The sequence below is a fragment of the Apostichopus japonicus genome, chromosome 11 (genome assembly GCF_037975245.1).
Source record: "Apostichopus japonicus isolate 1M-3 chromosome 11, ASM3797524v1, whole genome shotgun sequence".
NCBI classification, from domain to species: domain Eukaryota; kingdom Metazoa; phylum Echinodermata; class Holothuroidea; order Aspidochirotida; family Stichopodidae; genus Apostichopus; species Apostichopus japonicus.
The window spans coordinates 15,531,999-15,548,168 of NC_092571.1; the positions used below are offsets into that span (position 1 = coordinate 15,531,999).

General features: G+C 35.6%; 1 protein-coding gene across 3 annotated transcripts in view; it reads left to right on the plus strand.

The window, feature by feature from the left end:
* The window catches only part of LOC139976050 (tyrosine-protein phosphatase non-receptor type 11-like), a 63,136-nt gene that overhangs the window by 4,754 nt on the left and 42,212 nt on the right, over window positions 1-16,170 (plus strand). For all 3 annotated transcript variants that reach the window (XR_011795983.1, XM_071984452.1, XM_071984451.1), the window contains exons 2-4: window positions 8,184-8,306; window positions 8,553-8,747; window positions 8,987-9,155. Coding sequence is in view for 2 of the 3 variants with exons in the window: in XM_071984452.1 (XP_071840553.1) it covers window positions 8,184-8,306; window positions 8,553-8,747; window positions 8,987-9,155 (487 nt within the window). In the remaining variant the exon portion in view is untranslated. The remainder of the gene's footprint in view (window positions 1-8,183; window positions 8,307-8,552; window positions 8,748-8,986; window positions 9,156-16,170) is intronic.

Sequence of the window (16,170 nt, forward strand, 5' to 3'; positions counted from 1 at the left end):
CTAGATGCTGTGCTTTTACTGTACAACTCTGGTATTCAATGTGTGACCGTTATAAAGGGTTGCCAAGAAAACCTGTGGATTGTCGCCAAATAAATTGGAAGGAAAAAGGAAATTGCCGGTATTTGTAGAAATAGAGGGAAGTTTGTAAAGTCTTGGGTATCTAGACTAACTTAAAAGTTGCAAAATATAACACCTTTTAGATTTTAATCTTGGCTTTTTACAATGAGGAAAGTTTGTTTATGTATATTTACTGATCTATTATTTGCTTGTTAACATGACACTTGAAGCCAGTTCAAATGCTGATAAACTGTTTTAGGGGGAATGCAATTTCAGCTTCTTTTTAAGATAACTATTGTGATAAATTTGTGGATGCCATTTGATACTAACCGCCCATAACAATAAAATCCATTAGTGAGACTACTGTAGTCCAGTTTCATTTCAAATAATGAAGTTGAAAAATGTCAACAGGTTTTTATCTCAATACATTACATGTATCGAGATATTGTAACAGTAAGTGGGACTCTCTCTTCTCTTAAAAATTTTTCAGCGTCTTCATATAAAGTTCTTTTTCTCTGGAATTTTCAGAGCAAGCATATATCATATAGGCCAACAAAAGTTACTATTTTTTATTCGAGAATTTTATCTCATTCTATGACTTTTTCACCGATTTATGTCCAAATCGGGCCAATTTGGACTGAAATACAGTTGAAACAACGCATTTTTGCACACGCTCCAAAACTTATGTTTTATGAAAGAGAATAGAATAGAATTGTCTTTCAACAGTGGTATCGTCTAAGATAGGGTCCCATGTATTATATATTTTATTAACATTTTAAACTTTCATTCGTTGTTTACAGGTAGGTATTAATAAGAATTTTACTAGCTGTATATGACATTTTATGGCTTTTATTTGCTTTATTTGATGCTTAAATGATTTTTCTTTCTTAAAACTACACTGAGCTGCCGCCCCTACTTTTAGTAAAAAGGTCCGTTTTTGATGATTAAGCCCCGCCTCCAAGTCTGGTTTATAGCAGATTGGCTATGACTCATGGACAGCTACATGTTAGATATACGAAAATGGCTACACTCGCGACCAATTTTCTTTACCGTAGTTAGGTACGCAAGGTGTTGTGTATTGCATGCTAAATGCACACATTGTGTACTTTTGAATTTTGCGTAGTGCATTTAATTAATATTAGGCCTTCGGTTTTGTAACATACATTTAAGGATAGTACTGGGGTTCAGGTAGCTTTTCAGAGCAAGGGCCATGATAAGTTTGTTTGATTGCCCTTCATGTATTTTTGTATAATTACGTTTACACATTGTTGTACTTCTGAAGGCTACTTACTGTAGGCCTAATGCATTTAAAAAATATATATATAGGCCTAGGCCCCCTTACCTAGGCCTATTAGGCTTTCAGTGATAGCCACATTAGCATTGTACTGGTGTTCAGACAGCTTTTCCTAGGAAGGACCAGGGTAAGTTTGTTTGATGGGTACGTATAAAAGAGGAGCCGGCCATAGCATCACAACTTTTATAAGACTATAAAAATTGTATAAGGTTATGTTTTATTTATAAGGATATAAGATGTATAAGGTTATAAGAAGTATGTTTAGCTTTCTTTTGAACCTGTAATGTTTGACATCAAATGTACAAAGAATTAAAATAAAATAACAAAATGGAGAGGAACTGAGGTGGCTATTAGGGGAGGAGGAGGCCACCCATCACTTGCATATAAAAACTTGTAATCTTCTTTTACATTATTTTTTCCAAGTCATAAATCCATGAAATCTTCATGTCAGAAATATTGAGATGGAAAAACGTGGGTTGTTTTGATATCTAGAAGTGGACACAGTTTTGATGGTAGTCACCACTACAGTCTACAGTAACATACAGTAGGTCAATAGGCCTAGCTCTCAAGGCAGGCATCAAGAATATGGTCGAGTTGTTCGCCTCTTCTAATTTGGCCGTTGTCATTGACGTCAAACTATATGACCAAAAAGTCCAACAGAGACTGACCCAAGATGAAGGATACCACATAAAAAATAAGTTCTTAAATATTCTATGACATTACTAAACCTTGCAACGTCGTTCTTTCGACTAACAGGCAATGAGCGCTAAAGGCAAGACTAGCAGGATAAAGTGTAACCTGCAAGAGACTATTCGTGGCAAAGTAGCAAAAATGCAAGTTATATATTTGTTGTACCATGATTGATATTGATAATTGTAGAGACAGAGCAAAGATTTGAAATTAGGAATCAAAATTAAAACTTCCAGTATTGAGATACTGCGTCATTGATGCTCTTGTTTTTTTTTAAAGTATTTGTATCCAATAACAAGTGCTTTTCATGCGTGAATAATACTAGTATTAGCTATTTGGATAATCATTTTAAGTGTGTCCTGGTGAGGAGGAAACGTTAAGAACCAAATGCCATTATTAATTACCTGCTTGCTAACTTTCATTTCGTAAGAAAATCTACATCTGGAGGGCTGCGGTAATTTGATCAATTGCAATTTTATGTCGATAAATGCTCTACAGAGAAAAAATTGCAGTTACAAAAACAAGGAGCCCTTAAAAAGTTCATAGTGTGAAACTGCAAGGATCGGTTAAACCTAGTTATGCTTTTTTTTTAGTGATTATGCTAACTTAAGAATAACAGCATTTATATTGACATTTGACAGAGTGAAAGAGGAGTTTTCTATTTTTAAGTGGAACTATAACGGTGTAACATAAAACAAAAAAGTGCTGATGTATTGAAAACATGTGAGCGAATAAGTAAGTAAAAACTTTATTTTCCCAAAAAGGAAATTCATGTACTTGAACGTACAGCAAATAAGAAAGAAACTAAATTGTTTTTATAGCTAATTTACCATGTCAAAGCAAGGAAAGGAAAATGTGCTTCCAAATGAAACAAACAAGATAGCTACTATTGCACAATCAAAAAGGTACTATTGCACAATGCAAAGTTCTGGACAGATTAATAACAATGGTCCATTCCTCCTAGTTAACTGCACTTAAATGAGTCGTGGGGGTTGGGGGGGGGGGGTCCAGGGAGGAAAGCTTTACAATTTGGCCATCCTACCTGTGCACAAACCAAACATTGTAGATGTAGATGAAACATTTTCCCCCTCAGAATTGAGTGGGCATACAAAGGCTCGTTGTAACATGGAATTTATACTGACAATTTTCAGGGTTTTTTTTTTTTTTTAATCAAAGTTTGCTGGGACAAATATATATTCTGGATGTTTGAGGATTTAGCAGCTCACAGAATCGGTTCTCATTGTCAAGACACCTGATTGTATTGACAAAACTAGTTTTGTTTTTTATTATTAAGTTGAAGAGGAATCCTGGGTGACTATAAAGAATCCCTTGAGGCATTTTCTAACAACTGTTTAGGGTATTTTTTTACATTTTAAAAATTGCGTCTGTCGAATTGTTTTCTAAGTAGTGTTACATAAAGAACACAGACTGTTTATTTTGTTATCAAGAGGAAACGGAAAGATCGAATAGGAATTTTGTTGGATACACAGACTGTAGTGCAATACTGAACCATTTTACTGTTATCCAAGAGAATTAGAGTCGGTGAATGACTTTTAGAAATTCCCCACCTTTTTACACCACGTACAGTACTTACTGTGCCTAATCGTCCATACAATGCAGTGTATTGAATCAGTGTGTGACAACGTTGGTGTGACCACCATGTGAGGAATTTTGTAACTTCACTCATCACACTGCTTTTTCATGCAAGGTGAGACTTGTGAGTTTCTGAGGACTGTTTCCTCAGTTAAAAGTTTAAATCCTTGACATCCATTCTACTGGAACTGTTTAGAGTACATATATAACAGGGCAAACAGTGCACAGATGTGACCTCATATCAGGAAGTACTGTAACTTACTAAGGTCCTAAAAATTCAATCTAATCACTACTCAAAAGCATTTGAGATCTGCTGATAAGGGAAAGCTTATATACATACATGGACAATTGGGAGTTTCATGTTAGTAAATAGAGGAGTGTGAATTGAACGTACAAGGCAGTAGGGGTAGTACTTCCTGGTGCCTCACAAAATCTGAGGTGGCTAAAACTTGCTGGATGAGATTACAGAAATTAATTTAGCTATGAAATTTTATACTTTGAACTAGATATTCCAAAGTTCAGACCTTTTCAATGACAGAGCTCTAGACATGGAGGAGGGAAAAAAACAAACTTGACAACTTAAAGGTATGCTGTATGGCCCCAAATATGCTAGATGTTCAAATATGGTCACCCTTTGGCAAAATTCTTAAACTGTCTTTATTTCAACCTTCGAGGAAATTTTCCTCCATTTGACAGTCAGTCATCTTGTGTGTTCCTTCAAAAATGTCTGAGAACAATTTGGAGAGTAAAGACCTCCAGGAGAGTACTTTTTGAAAACTTCTAGCAGTTATAGCGTGCTATAATTTGGGGCCTATACTGACTACCTTTAAGTGTTCCAGAACTGAGAACAATGATCAGACATTTGGTTGGTGGTTACCAAGGAAGTTTGCAAAGCTGATTATTGGTGACCACTTTCTTGTCTTTCTAGCATATTTGGGAGTATTAAGTACAATACTGATCAGTATTGGTATGTTGGAAACAAAGCCATTGAAGTTACTCATCAGTTTTTGAAACTATTATGAATCTTCCTTTACTGCACATCTGAATCCGAGAAAATACCTGTACACTAATTTCAGACAACTAGTTCACTTTTTGTCTGTTGCAAGAAGCAGCAGTTGAGTCTCCTTACCTGTATGCTCATAACATTTGCACTCTTGTTTACCATGTCTAGGATAAACTGGTAATCTCTTTAACACTGTACACCTTTAGCGACGATTCACAACCAGTCTTTTTGAAGGACACATTAGGGATTACCTTTCCTGTGAATAGAATCACCTGGGGGACTGTCTCCACTGCACAATAACATTTATTACAAAAGCCAAAATACTGGAAAATATCAAAAGACAGACTTTTGTAATTTTTTTTTTTTTTGCAGATTGACAAAAATGATCATTGTTTCTGGAAAAATATCAAAAGACAGACTTTTGTAATTTTTTTTTTTTTTGCAGATTGACAAAAATGATCATTGTTTCGCATGCATTGAAAGTTACAACGTAAATCTTTGTGTGAGAACATAGATAGAAGAGAGTTCTTAGTTTCAAAGAAAAGTACCACATGTTGACTAGCACAATGTGCTGCGACCTTAGCACTGGTAACAGTTTCCGTTTTAGGAAGGCCAGTTAATAGTTTCATGTTGTTGGTTTTAGTCCATATAGGTATGGTCCATATGTATCAAATACTTACTTAATGGCTGTGGTTTATTATGTTGCATATATATATAAATATATGCATATGAATATATAACTATATATGTGTGTGTATATATATATATTCATATATAAATATATATATATTCATTGCCACAATTTTAATTAATGAGAAGAAAATGCGTGGGCTTTGTCGGCATCATACAATAGGGAGATACACAGGGTGGTACTGAACATGGGTGCACAGTATGTGTTTCAGTTTGCTATTTATAATCAGGTGAAAGTAAAATTTAGTTTCTAACTTTTCTCACAATGTGATTCGTTTGAACAAGCAATTATGTTTGTAAAATTGTTTGTGATGGGTCAAATCCTGAACATTTTATAAAGCCGCCTGCCATACCAGGGATACCTAGCCTAGCCTACTTTGCATATATGCGAATTTGGGCTTGTCATCATCGTTAATTGTCGAGGTGAAACTACTAGCTAATTTTAATTGTGCATTTGTGAAAGAAAAGATGTCTACATTTCTTACTATAGTTCCTAGGCTCAGCGATCTGTCAGTTCCTTCTGAGTAAGACAATTTTAGCTTCCTGTTTGTGTGTCAAGTAGGGACTGAATGATGAAAATCACAAAAGAGCCACATCAGCACCCCAAAATGTTGATCTTTTTTCCTACCTTTCTTTGTCAGTAGTGTGATTAAAATCAAAGAAATTTATATGAATAAACTATTAACTTGTACATGTCAAGCATGGAGCTCCTAAACCTGCAAGATTTACTTCACTCCTCACTTACATGTCTCCTCACAACCTCTACCGTGTCTAGAGTGAACAAAGCATGAATAATTTCTCAGTATGAGTTGGAGAAAAAAAAACACCTACTTTCAGCCAATCATAATACTAGATTTGGTCTCAAGTCCATTCAGTCTCAAATTGATAATGGCAATGTTAAAATGGCTTATTTGCATAAATTTGCATAATCACATGGTCTAAAGACAGTCATAGAGTGTCTACTTGTATGCTGCAGCATGTAGTATATGATGGCATACTATAGTAGCTTGATTTAATCTTGTGAAACTTGAAAGGTGGGAAATCATTAAGAGGGGAAAACCAGCCACTTTAAGGAGGAGTGTGTAAGTCATATCAGGTACAGACAGGGTTACCATATTTATATGGTTGAAAAGTGGGATACTGCAACCCTCCCTCTCCTTTGAAGCAAATTTTGGCTTTATAAGAGGGCTACATGTCTTTTTCCAACCAAGCCTTTGGGCTAATATTTGGTCATTAATCATAGTTTGTGTGTTGAAAACGATTATATCGTACTTCAGAATGGTCTTGTATAATAAATGCTTAAGAATATATCCAATTCTTTTATTTTCTAAGCTTGCTAATTGAAAAAAAAAAGTTGGGGGAATATTTTGGAATCTCCCATTGAACACCTTTAGAAAATCAGGACAATGTAGTTTGCCAGCCGGGTAATGTTTGTTTCAAGAACGGGATAATCCTGATTACTTGGGCGCGTATAGTATTTAATCTAATCAGGTAGCCACTACTGGTACAGCGCCCAGCCACTACTGTATAGTTCCATTATTCCATACTTAACTGCGGGTTTGAAATGTGACAGTACAGTTTTCCAAGACGTGAAATTTTTATTAAAAGTGAATCTGGTTAGAATAACAAAATGTTAATGAAAAAGGCAGCTAAGCCACTTAAAGAGTAATATATGTAAGTACGTCGTCATATCAGACAGCCACCTCTGTACTGCACCAAGTTGTATGTCACAGTATCTACAGTATTTAAAGCACTGTGTCACATAAGATGCCATGGACTTTGATTTATCAAGATTGATATTGACATTAATGATAAAATCAAGTTTATAGGGATTTCAAGTGATGTATTCGGGTAGACAAAAGTCTTTTTGTATTGTGCAATATTGTTTACACAGTTCTGTAAGTAAACAAATACATACTGTGTATAATAAATATCAAGTTCAAAGAGCAACAGAGGAGCCATAATGATAAACTGTATTCTGTATGGATACTGTATTGTGTATGGATACTGTATTCTGTATGGATACTGCATTGAGTGCATTCTGTATACACAGTATTCTGTATGGGTACCATATTCTGTATGGATACTATATTCTGTATGGATACTGTATTCTGTATGGATACTGCATTCTGTATACACAGTATTCTGTATGGGTACCATATTCTGTATGGATACTGCATTCTGTATACACAGTATTCTGTATGGATACCATATTTTGTATGGATACTATATTCTGCAGTTTTCTATATGGATTCTGTGTTCTGTATGTACACAGTATTCTGTATGGATACTGTATTCTGTATGGGTACTGTATTCTGTATGGGTACTGTATTCTGTATGTATACTATATTCTGTATACAGTTTTCTGTATCGATACTGTATTCTGTATACGAGTTGTTTGGATGCTGTATTCTGTATGGTTCTGTATTGTATAGGGATACTGTATTCTGTATGGATACTGTATTCTGTATATCACAGGATTCTGTATGGATACAATATTCTGTATGGATACTATATTCTGTATGGATACTACAGTATATTCTGTATGGATACTGTATTCTGTATATAAAAGTATTCTGTATGGATACTGTATTCTGTACTGTATTGTATATTCTGATGAAACAATAAAACTTACTGATTACATTGTATGTTTTTAACCTTTATATTTTGCTAATTATATTCATAACAATTTAACTTTTTTTTAGCATTGGTGCTCAGTTTGATGAAGTAACTGGAGTTTTTTTTACTGCAAACCCTAATCTTAGAAGATAACAACAGTCCAACGAGAGAAGTATTATGTCTTCTTCTTTCGTGGGAGACGAAATTTTATATATATTTTCTTGTTCCTTCTTTCAGATGGTTCCACCCAAATATTGCAGGAATTGATGCGGAGCAGTTACTTTTGGACAGAGGCTACGATGGAAGTTTTCTGTGTCGTCCAAGTCAAAGCAACCCAGGAGATTTCACATTGTCTGTCAGGTAAACATTGACTAATTTACGTTGAACCAATGTCCTTCAATGTAGAATATGTTTCTTTTGAACTTTTGAATTTCATTTTGTACTTTTGTAGATATATCAATTTGTTATGTAAATGAACTCAGGTCGTCGAGTCATTACACGTCTGCATGGAGGTCGTAGTGACCTTTCAGATGAACCTTTGTGGCACTGTCAGAGCACTCTAGAGGTCAGAGGTCAAAGGTTACATGATCATTTCACTCTTTGCAGGAGGTCGGGACAGGTGACTCACATCAAGATCCAGAATACTGGAGATTACTTTGACCTATACGGAGGAGAGAAGTTTGCGACACTCGCTGAATTAATCCAACATTTCACAGAAAGAGGAAACAAGCTCCGGGAGAAAAATGGACAGATTATCGAGCTGAAGTATCCGTTGAATTCAGCCGACCCAACTAACGAAAGGTGAGTTCGATAATTCTTCCAACAGGTATTCAGGATGGAGCAATCCTATCCATATTTAACATCTTTCAATGATATTTTTGGCATCTTTTGAACTTTGCAAACCAAAATGCAAAAGTTTGATTTATTTTTTGGGGGGGACCCCTATAGCTTGGTTCTTTCATTCTTAATGTGGTTTTCTTAACTGAATCAAAGAAATTGCAGATGTGCTTCAAAGACATTGATTTTCTGTCTGTAAACAGATGGTTCCATGGTCCATTAATCGGCAAAGAAGCCGAACGGGTTCTGAAAGCTGAGAATGCCAAAAATGGTAGCTACCTGGTCCGAGAGAGCTATAGCAATCCTGGCGACTACGTCTTATCTGTCCGCACGGGCGAAGATAAAGTGACTCACGTCATGATATCCTACCAGGTAAGTAATCTTAATTAACCGTCAATTAATATGTCTGGCGATATTTACTTTGAGATGAGACAAAATCCGAAATAACGTCATTAAACCTGCGTAATAGAGATAGTGACAGTTACCAGTGATGCCCTGAACAGCTGAAAAATATTTTGTTATATTATTTATATATTTAATTAGTTACAAATTGTTTTTCCTTATTTTTTTTCCTTTGCCTAGAGGTTGACTGGAAATGTTATGTCAAACTGTTAATAAAATATGATGTCACATTTTACTGTCCATGATACCACAGTAATGTTGTTTGGTTTAGCCGTAGTCGATATAAGCGACCTTGGTAGCTGGCTGTCTAAAAGGGGGCATGAACCCAACAATCATTCTTTGGCTTATATGACAAAAATTGTTGTGGAGAATAACTCTGCCAAACATCTAAGAAAACTTCCTGTTCCGTTCCTGTGATATCCTAATTTAAATATCTGGACACTATCATTTTGTAAATCTTTGATGTCCTAGTGCCTCTAGGATCGGAAACCTTTTACTTTGCCGAGACGTTTTCATATAATAAAATAAAGGAAAACAAACACAAAATTCATGCACATGGTGTTATGATGATGTCATATTTATACTTGATCAAGTCTTCAGCCTTGTGGGTGAAGAAACATTAAATCTGTCATATCTCCCATTAATGGAATAAAGTTTTTCTTAAGCTGTTTGGCCAATAATTATGTTAGTGGTTGTGTCTCCTTTAAACAAATGTTTGGTTTACTCAGGTGTTCTCGGTGAGTACCTTTATTAGGAATCAGGAAATCAGTTGAATGAGGAAATGAAAATTCATGAATTATTAATATCTGAATGCAGTATTATTTAATACTAAATTAGACAAATATTCAGCCATCCAAAGAAATGAAAAAAAAAAAATAACATATTTTGTTAGATGCCCTCCAGGGGCCTTTAACAGACGTTGGGTGTTTCCACGGAAATGCAGATTTCTGTTTGTTTGTTTTTTCACCGCCTCTTATTTTCCCCTTACATTTCTGCGGTCACACATATGTGTCCCCCCCCCCCAAAAAAATAACATAAAACATTTCACCAACTTGGCAAAGGAATATCTTCAGTGCTGTTATCTATTGTTATCATTTTACGATCATTCAACACAGTGTCGGTATATTGATGTACCCAGAATTTCCAGGATATCGATATACTGTGTATCGATATATATTCATGCATATGAACTCCTAAAATGAACATTCGCATAACTGGTACAAGCCTACACACAAATACAAAGTTTACAGGGGCAGCCTTTGTATTAAATGCATTGTCCATCGTGTGTATGGTCTGTTCGATATTTGCAAGCCGGCCTAGACTAGACAGCTCATTGTGCGATTATGATCCCTGTCATACACAAGTCAGTCTCAGGTCTGCCTTTAATTAAGCAAACATTGATTTTGGCAGACGGTTTTACCAGTCTCGCTTGACTGAAGCCATTATTATGGGGTTCATTCCTGGAAAACTGTTTAAGCAAACAATCTGCCACACAAAATTCCCACGAAGGTTGCAAAAGTCACTTCATTTCACACTGATTGTCCAATGAACTCGGAACAGGAAACTGTCATACGACAATGTAGTTCTTTGTAACATGAACGAATGTGTCAGGGTTATGTCAAGAACGATGAGAAACTTGGGAACTTGCCAGATTTAAGATCTACCTGTCTGAATTGCCTTGACAACGGTTTTATGCAAGTTTTGTGGTGCTTTTTCCTAGCCCTTCTACAGTCTGAAATGTTAGCAGTCAAAAAACATTAAAATTAAAGAGTCTGCTTAATAAAAATTTCTGCCCGAATATCCAGGATAGCTTTCTCTGCCACCAAGGAGAAAGCTAAATAATTAATAATCATAGTGCAGGATAATGCATAAAATTGAAAACTAATGTGTCAACTTTATTGGCATGAAATCTTTGAAAATCTAATATTTTGGGTAAGGTTTTTTATCAATCTGGACAGCTTTTTGCATCTTGCGTATGAAGTCGATGCGATTGTGTTTTTCCCCTGGGGCTGATATCTGGACAGTGTCTGTAATTTGTGTAAAGATTATTGTTCAACCGATTAACCTAATCGGAATCGGTACGAATATTGCATAATCGGAACATAATCGGAATCGTTAAAAATTACGTGGAATACCAGTTATGTGATACCGATTATTCAAAAACATATGGAAGGTGAAAATATCATTATTCAAAAACATATGGGAGTTGAAAATATCAACTGATGTATTAGGTTTGTTTTTTTACTACGAAATATTAAAATAAGACATCCTCTATACGTCTTTCACAGTGTATACTTTCATCAAATTAGGCTGCCAGGGTCGCCGATTTTGCTTCCCTCGTGGTTAGTGACTTCATATTTCTTGGCACAGTAAGCATAGCAGCAATACCAATTTCGCGAATTAACGAATGTACTGGACAGGGTCGGAAATAAGCGGGGGCGACGGGCGATTCGCCCTCGCAAGTGCTAAACAGACCTCCTAAAGCACAATTACGAGTGCGAAAAAGAAAAAAGAAATATAAGAAAATCGCCCTTGTTATATCAGGTGTCTGTGTAAAATTAATTGTGACATGCATTTGCTTTAGCTAGGATTTGCAGTTGCAGTGCGAATCGCGCAAACAGTTTCACATCTCGCATCAAATTTGAAGCAGTGCGAGAGGGTCGCGCACAATCACCGGGAAGTTCCTGTGGCAAATTACGGCCTGCACGAAGCAATTTCAGTACCAGCGAAAATAACCTAAAATCCTCCCAAATCTCCGACCACATGGTAGCCTTACTTCACACTAAGTCAACTGCATGGAAATCTAACCTTGCCATCTGTTTATTCGCTCTAGTTGTGTCGCAAATAAAAAATAAAAATATCCACGGAAACTGCAATCTTCGACCACATGTTAGCCTAACAACCACACTAAGTCAATGGGAAATGTAGCCTAACCATCGGTTTGCCAAAAAAAAAAAAAAAAATGCGTAGCTTAGTTTACAACTTTCAATTTGCTGGAAATCGGCATTTGTTTGGAAGGTACTGTAAGTGATATGTCTTAAAGAGGGAATGTTATATTTTATATTGGAGTAGTTTCTAGTTGTTATTATTTCTTTACATCAATCTGGTATTACATTTTAGAGTAAATTTAAACAAGATATGATGGTAAAATTTGCTTTTCAGTTTGATTGGCCTAAGCTTACATTTTCTAATTGAACCTGAATGGAGTTAAATAGGTAACGAATAGGTATGTTTAACTTCAAATTCGTAACATTTCTATTTGTTCATAAACGGTATAATACTGAAAATAAGTACAAAATAATGTCGGAATGAAGGCAAAATGTCATTAAAATTTACACTTTGGTAAAGATTGAAGATGGATGGTTTGTCTGAGATACTTTTTGAGATGGATATTTTGAGTAACTATTCTTAACCCATTTCAAGCCGTTAACAGGTTACATTCCCGTCGAGGTGGTTAGGCCATTCGCTTAGCACAGTGCTGACTAGGTAGGATGTCATATTTCCGTATTTTGGAAATTTAAAATTTTTTTTCTTTCCGAGAAACTCCAGAGGTAATTTGGTTCATACAAAATGATACCTTAGAGCATTGTATAACAACGAAGCAAAAGGAAACTGGGGAAAATCACAACAATAATTGTTTCTGTCAAACTTTATTGCCGATTTCGTATAGACGGGATATTTTCTCATTTTCAAATAATCGGAATCGGTACGATTATGAAAAAAATGATCGCTAATCGGTATTTTCTGTTATGCATAATTGGTTGAACACTAGTAAAGATGACATTTACTTTTACAGGGTAAATTTTTAGGGGTCCTCCAGTCCTCCATCAGAAAACAAAATAATTCCTTTTCTGACGACCAAAATCAGCTTTGAAGGCAGACGAATGCAGTAGTCGTTTAATGTCAAATTAAGAATGCATCGTAAACTATATACCACCAAATGCAGTAGGTTAAATGATATATTGATATCACATGCCAACACATTGGAGATTAAAATAATCAAAATTAAACAAACTTAGTGGAATAATGGTAGGCATATGGTCCACCAAAACGGTATTTTTACTAGCCCCAAAAGCTGGTGTTCATTTCACCAAACCTACACATCTCTCCTACAATGTAAACATATTAGCCATTTTCCATTTTTGTTTTGTTTTTGTTTTTGGGGGATAGACTTCTTTCTGTGCATGTACTCCCATCTACTCTACCCTACAGTAGCCTATAACAGTTGGCACGTTTCACCATCCGGAGACTACTTTAATAGTGAACTAGTTGGAGATGACATCCTACTATTATTCATATATAAACATTACTTTGGCAAATGAGGACAATGTCAACACTCTGTAGGGATAAAGGATGTAAGGTCAGCGTCGGAGTGCAATGTTGGTATAGGATGCTGGACACACACACACTGACACACACACACACACACAACACTTATGGAAAGAGACAGTGACAAAGTCATGTGGTTGTCTGAGATCAAGCATCTTCTCCGACAACCAAGATTTACCCTGTGAGCTTCCCTTCCCTGAAGACGATGAAAGTTACATTAATTTATCAGTGTGCAGTTTTAAATGTAAGTTTCACTGTCAGATCATATTAACACTGCCCAACTTGGTTTATTCCTCAAAACCTCCAATATTCTGTTCAAAACGAAACCCTGGTATTGAAATATCAGACACTGGATTAGTCAGTCTCCATTGTTTCTCTCACTTTGTTCCTCGTTTCTCTACTCCTTACTACAGTAACTAACAGACAAAGCAACGGCAGAGTGTTAATATTATACGTGCCATTCAACATGGGACACTCGGGACATAAAGAATTTCTAGCCAAATGTTTTAAGGGGGGGGGGGGGGGGTAAACAAAAGTTTCATTGTGAGTCATAATGCTAAATCAAAAACTGAAACTGAAAATAGTAATATATTTCATAATAGCCTTGTCTGAGTAAAACAGACCCTGTAGAAAAATAAAGTTTGCATGACTTCACCACACAAATATGCATTGTAATATGATACTTATCCAAAATTTATGCAATGTATCTCTAGAGGCATAGTAACAAGTCTGAACGGGTAATCCTTAAAGGGTGGGTGTCTTGATCACTATAGAACATTTTCATCAGCAAAATAGCTAATTATCCAAAGATATGCCACGCAGGCCTGTAAATGTTCTCACTATTATATGCATAAAGGTCATGTCGGGTTGCCTCTGATCTGAGTAATTTCTGGATTACTGACAGTGCCATATACTGTACCAGTGTGCGAACGATATACATTCATATATATGTACACAATACAGTGCATTATAGTCCTATATGATCATCATATAATGCATATTGTGTTGAAAATCTGTTTATTTAGCAACACTTATCGGCTTTCCAAGTAGCAATTAAACCACTTAAAATTTAAATTGAAACTTAACTGTACAAACTTGACAATATTAAGAGAGAAAAAATCATGACTAAAACCATCATTAGTTTACGGAAATTCCAAGCTCAGATTCGGCAATGACTGACTATGCTGTAATGTGTTGTCAATCACGAATTGGACGGGACAGAAAATGCCCACACTGATTGGTCAATTTGAACAACATGTTAAAATGGGAACATACAGTGGATTATATCGAAGGCCTAATGTCTAGTCTATTATTTAGGTGTGCATGAATACTTGTTTGGGCCAACAAAATTGTCAATTTTTACGAAGAGGTCAATTACTCGTTCATTAGCGTTCGCCCAGTTAAAATTTCATCACAGTAATCTCTCTTTCATCAATCGCTAGTTGCTGATATGTAAATGAATATAAGTGACAATGGAATGCTGAACATTCCAAATGAAATGCAATATGGACGGACCTTTAATTTTTCATTTCTAAGAATTTTTTGGTAAATGCATCGAGTGATGAGGGTTATAATTAACAACCTGCATACAGCTTCATTGTTAATGTTAGTGTCACTGGTAGGTTTTTCTTGTGAGTGTCCTGGCCAAATATGTTATTATGTAGTTTAGTATACAGTGTAATCTCATTGGTTGAAGTTTGTTGTCGATATCTTGTGCCAAGGGAATCAGGTCAAGTAATCGGTGAAATATTGTACAATGAGATTCTCTCCCATCTTTAACAGTTTATGGTAGATTGCTAATTTCAAAATCCTTTGCAACTCTTTTTGATGTATTTTACACACATCTACACACCTCTAGAATAAAAGTTTATAAGTATACAGTATTTCTGCATAAATGCACCTTTTGTAATACCCTCACAACCTGTCCAATTGTAGATAGAATTATTTCTGCATAAATGCTCCTATTGTCACTTCCAGAGTAAGTTCGACTTCTTGATGGTTCAATTCTGCACAAGTTGCTGATGCATGAGTTTTAGATTTATGCTGCTCACCTGTTTCCTCATGACATTATCACTCTTGTTTGTATTGTTCATTCATGAGTGAATCAGTCTGAGTGAAAAGTGATTAATGTCAATAGATGGCTCATTTCCAGGTTCCAAAACAGATTTCTAAGTTCACATCTTTTACAAATTGTGTCCTATATTTTATGCACATGTATAGACACCCATACATTGCGGTTGTTGTTGTAACTTGGGTTAATATTTTAGGCTGATTTAATCAGAACAAAAACTACCAAATAAGGTAAAAGGTAATCAAACGACCAGAAACAAGATTTTAAACGTTAGGAGAGACACTAAAAATTCAAAGGACAAAGCATGTAAGATGAATACAGCAGTAAATTTACAAACAAAAGCTTGCTCAGAATGGTGAGTCTTAAGACGGGATTTAAAACCAATAAAAGAAGTGCAGGATCAAACACGAATTGGCAATCTATTCCAACGTGTTGGAGCAGCAGATTGAAAAGATGGATCGCATTACGTAGTCTTGCCAAGAAGTAGATTAAGTGTCACACAGATTTTAACAGACAGAATCTGGAGTTCAAATTTATATATAAATATATATAGACACTGATATGTTCACTTAGTTCCAGAGTGTT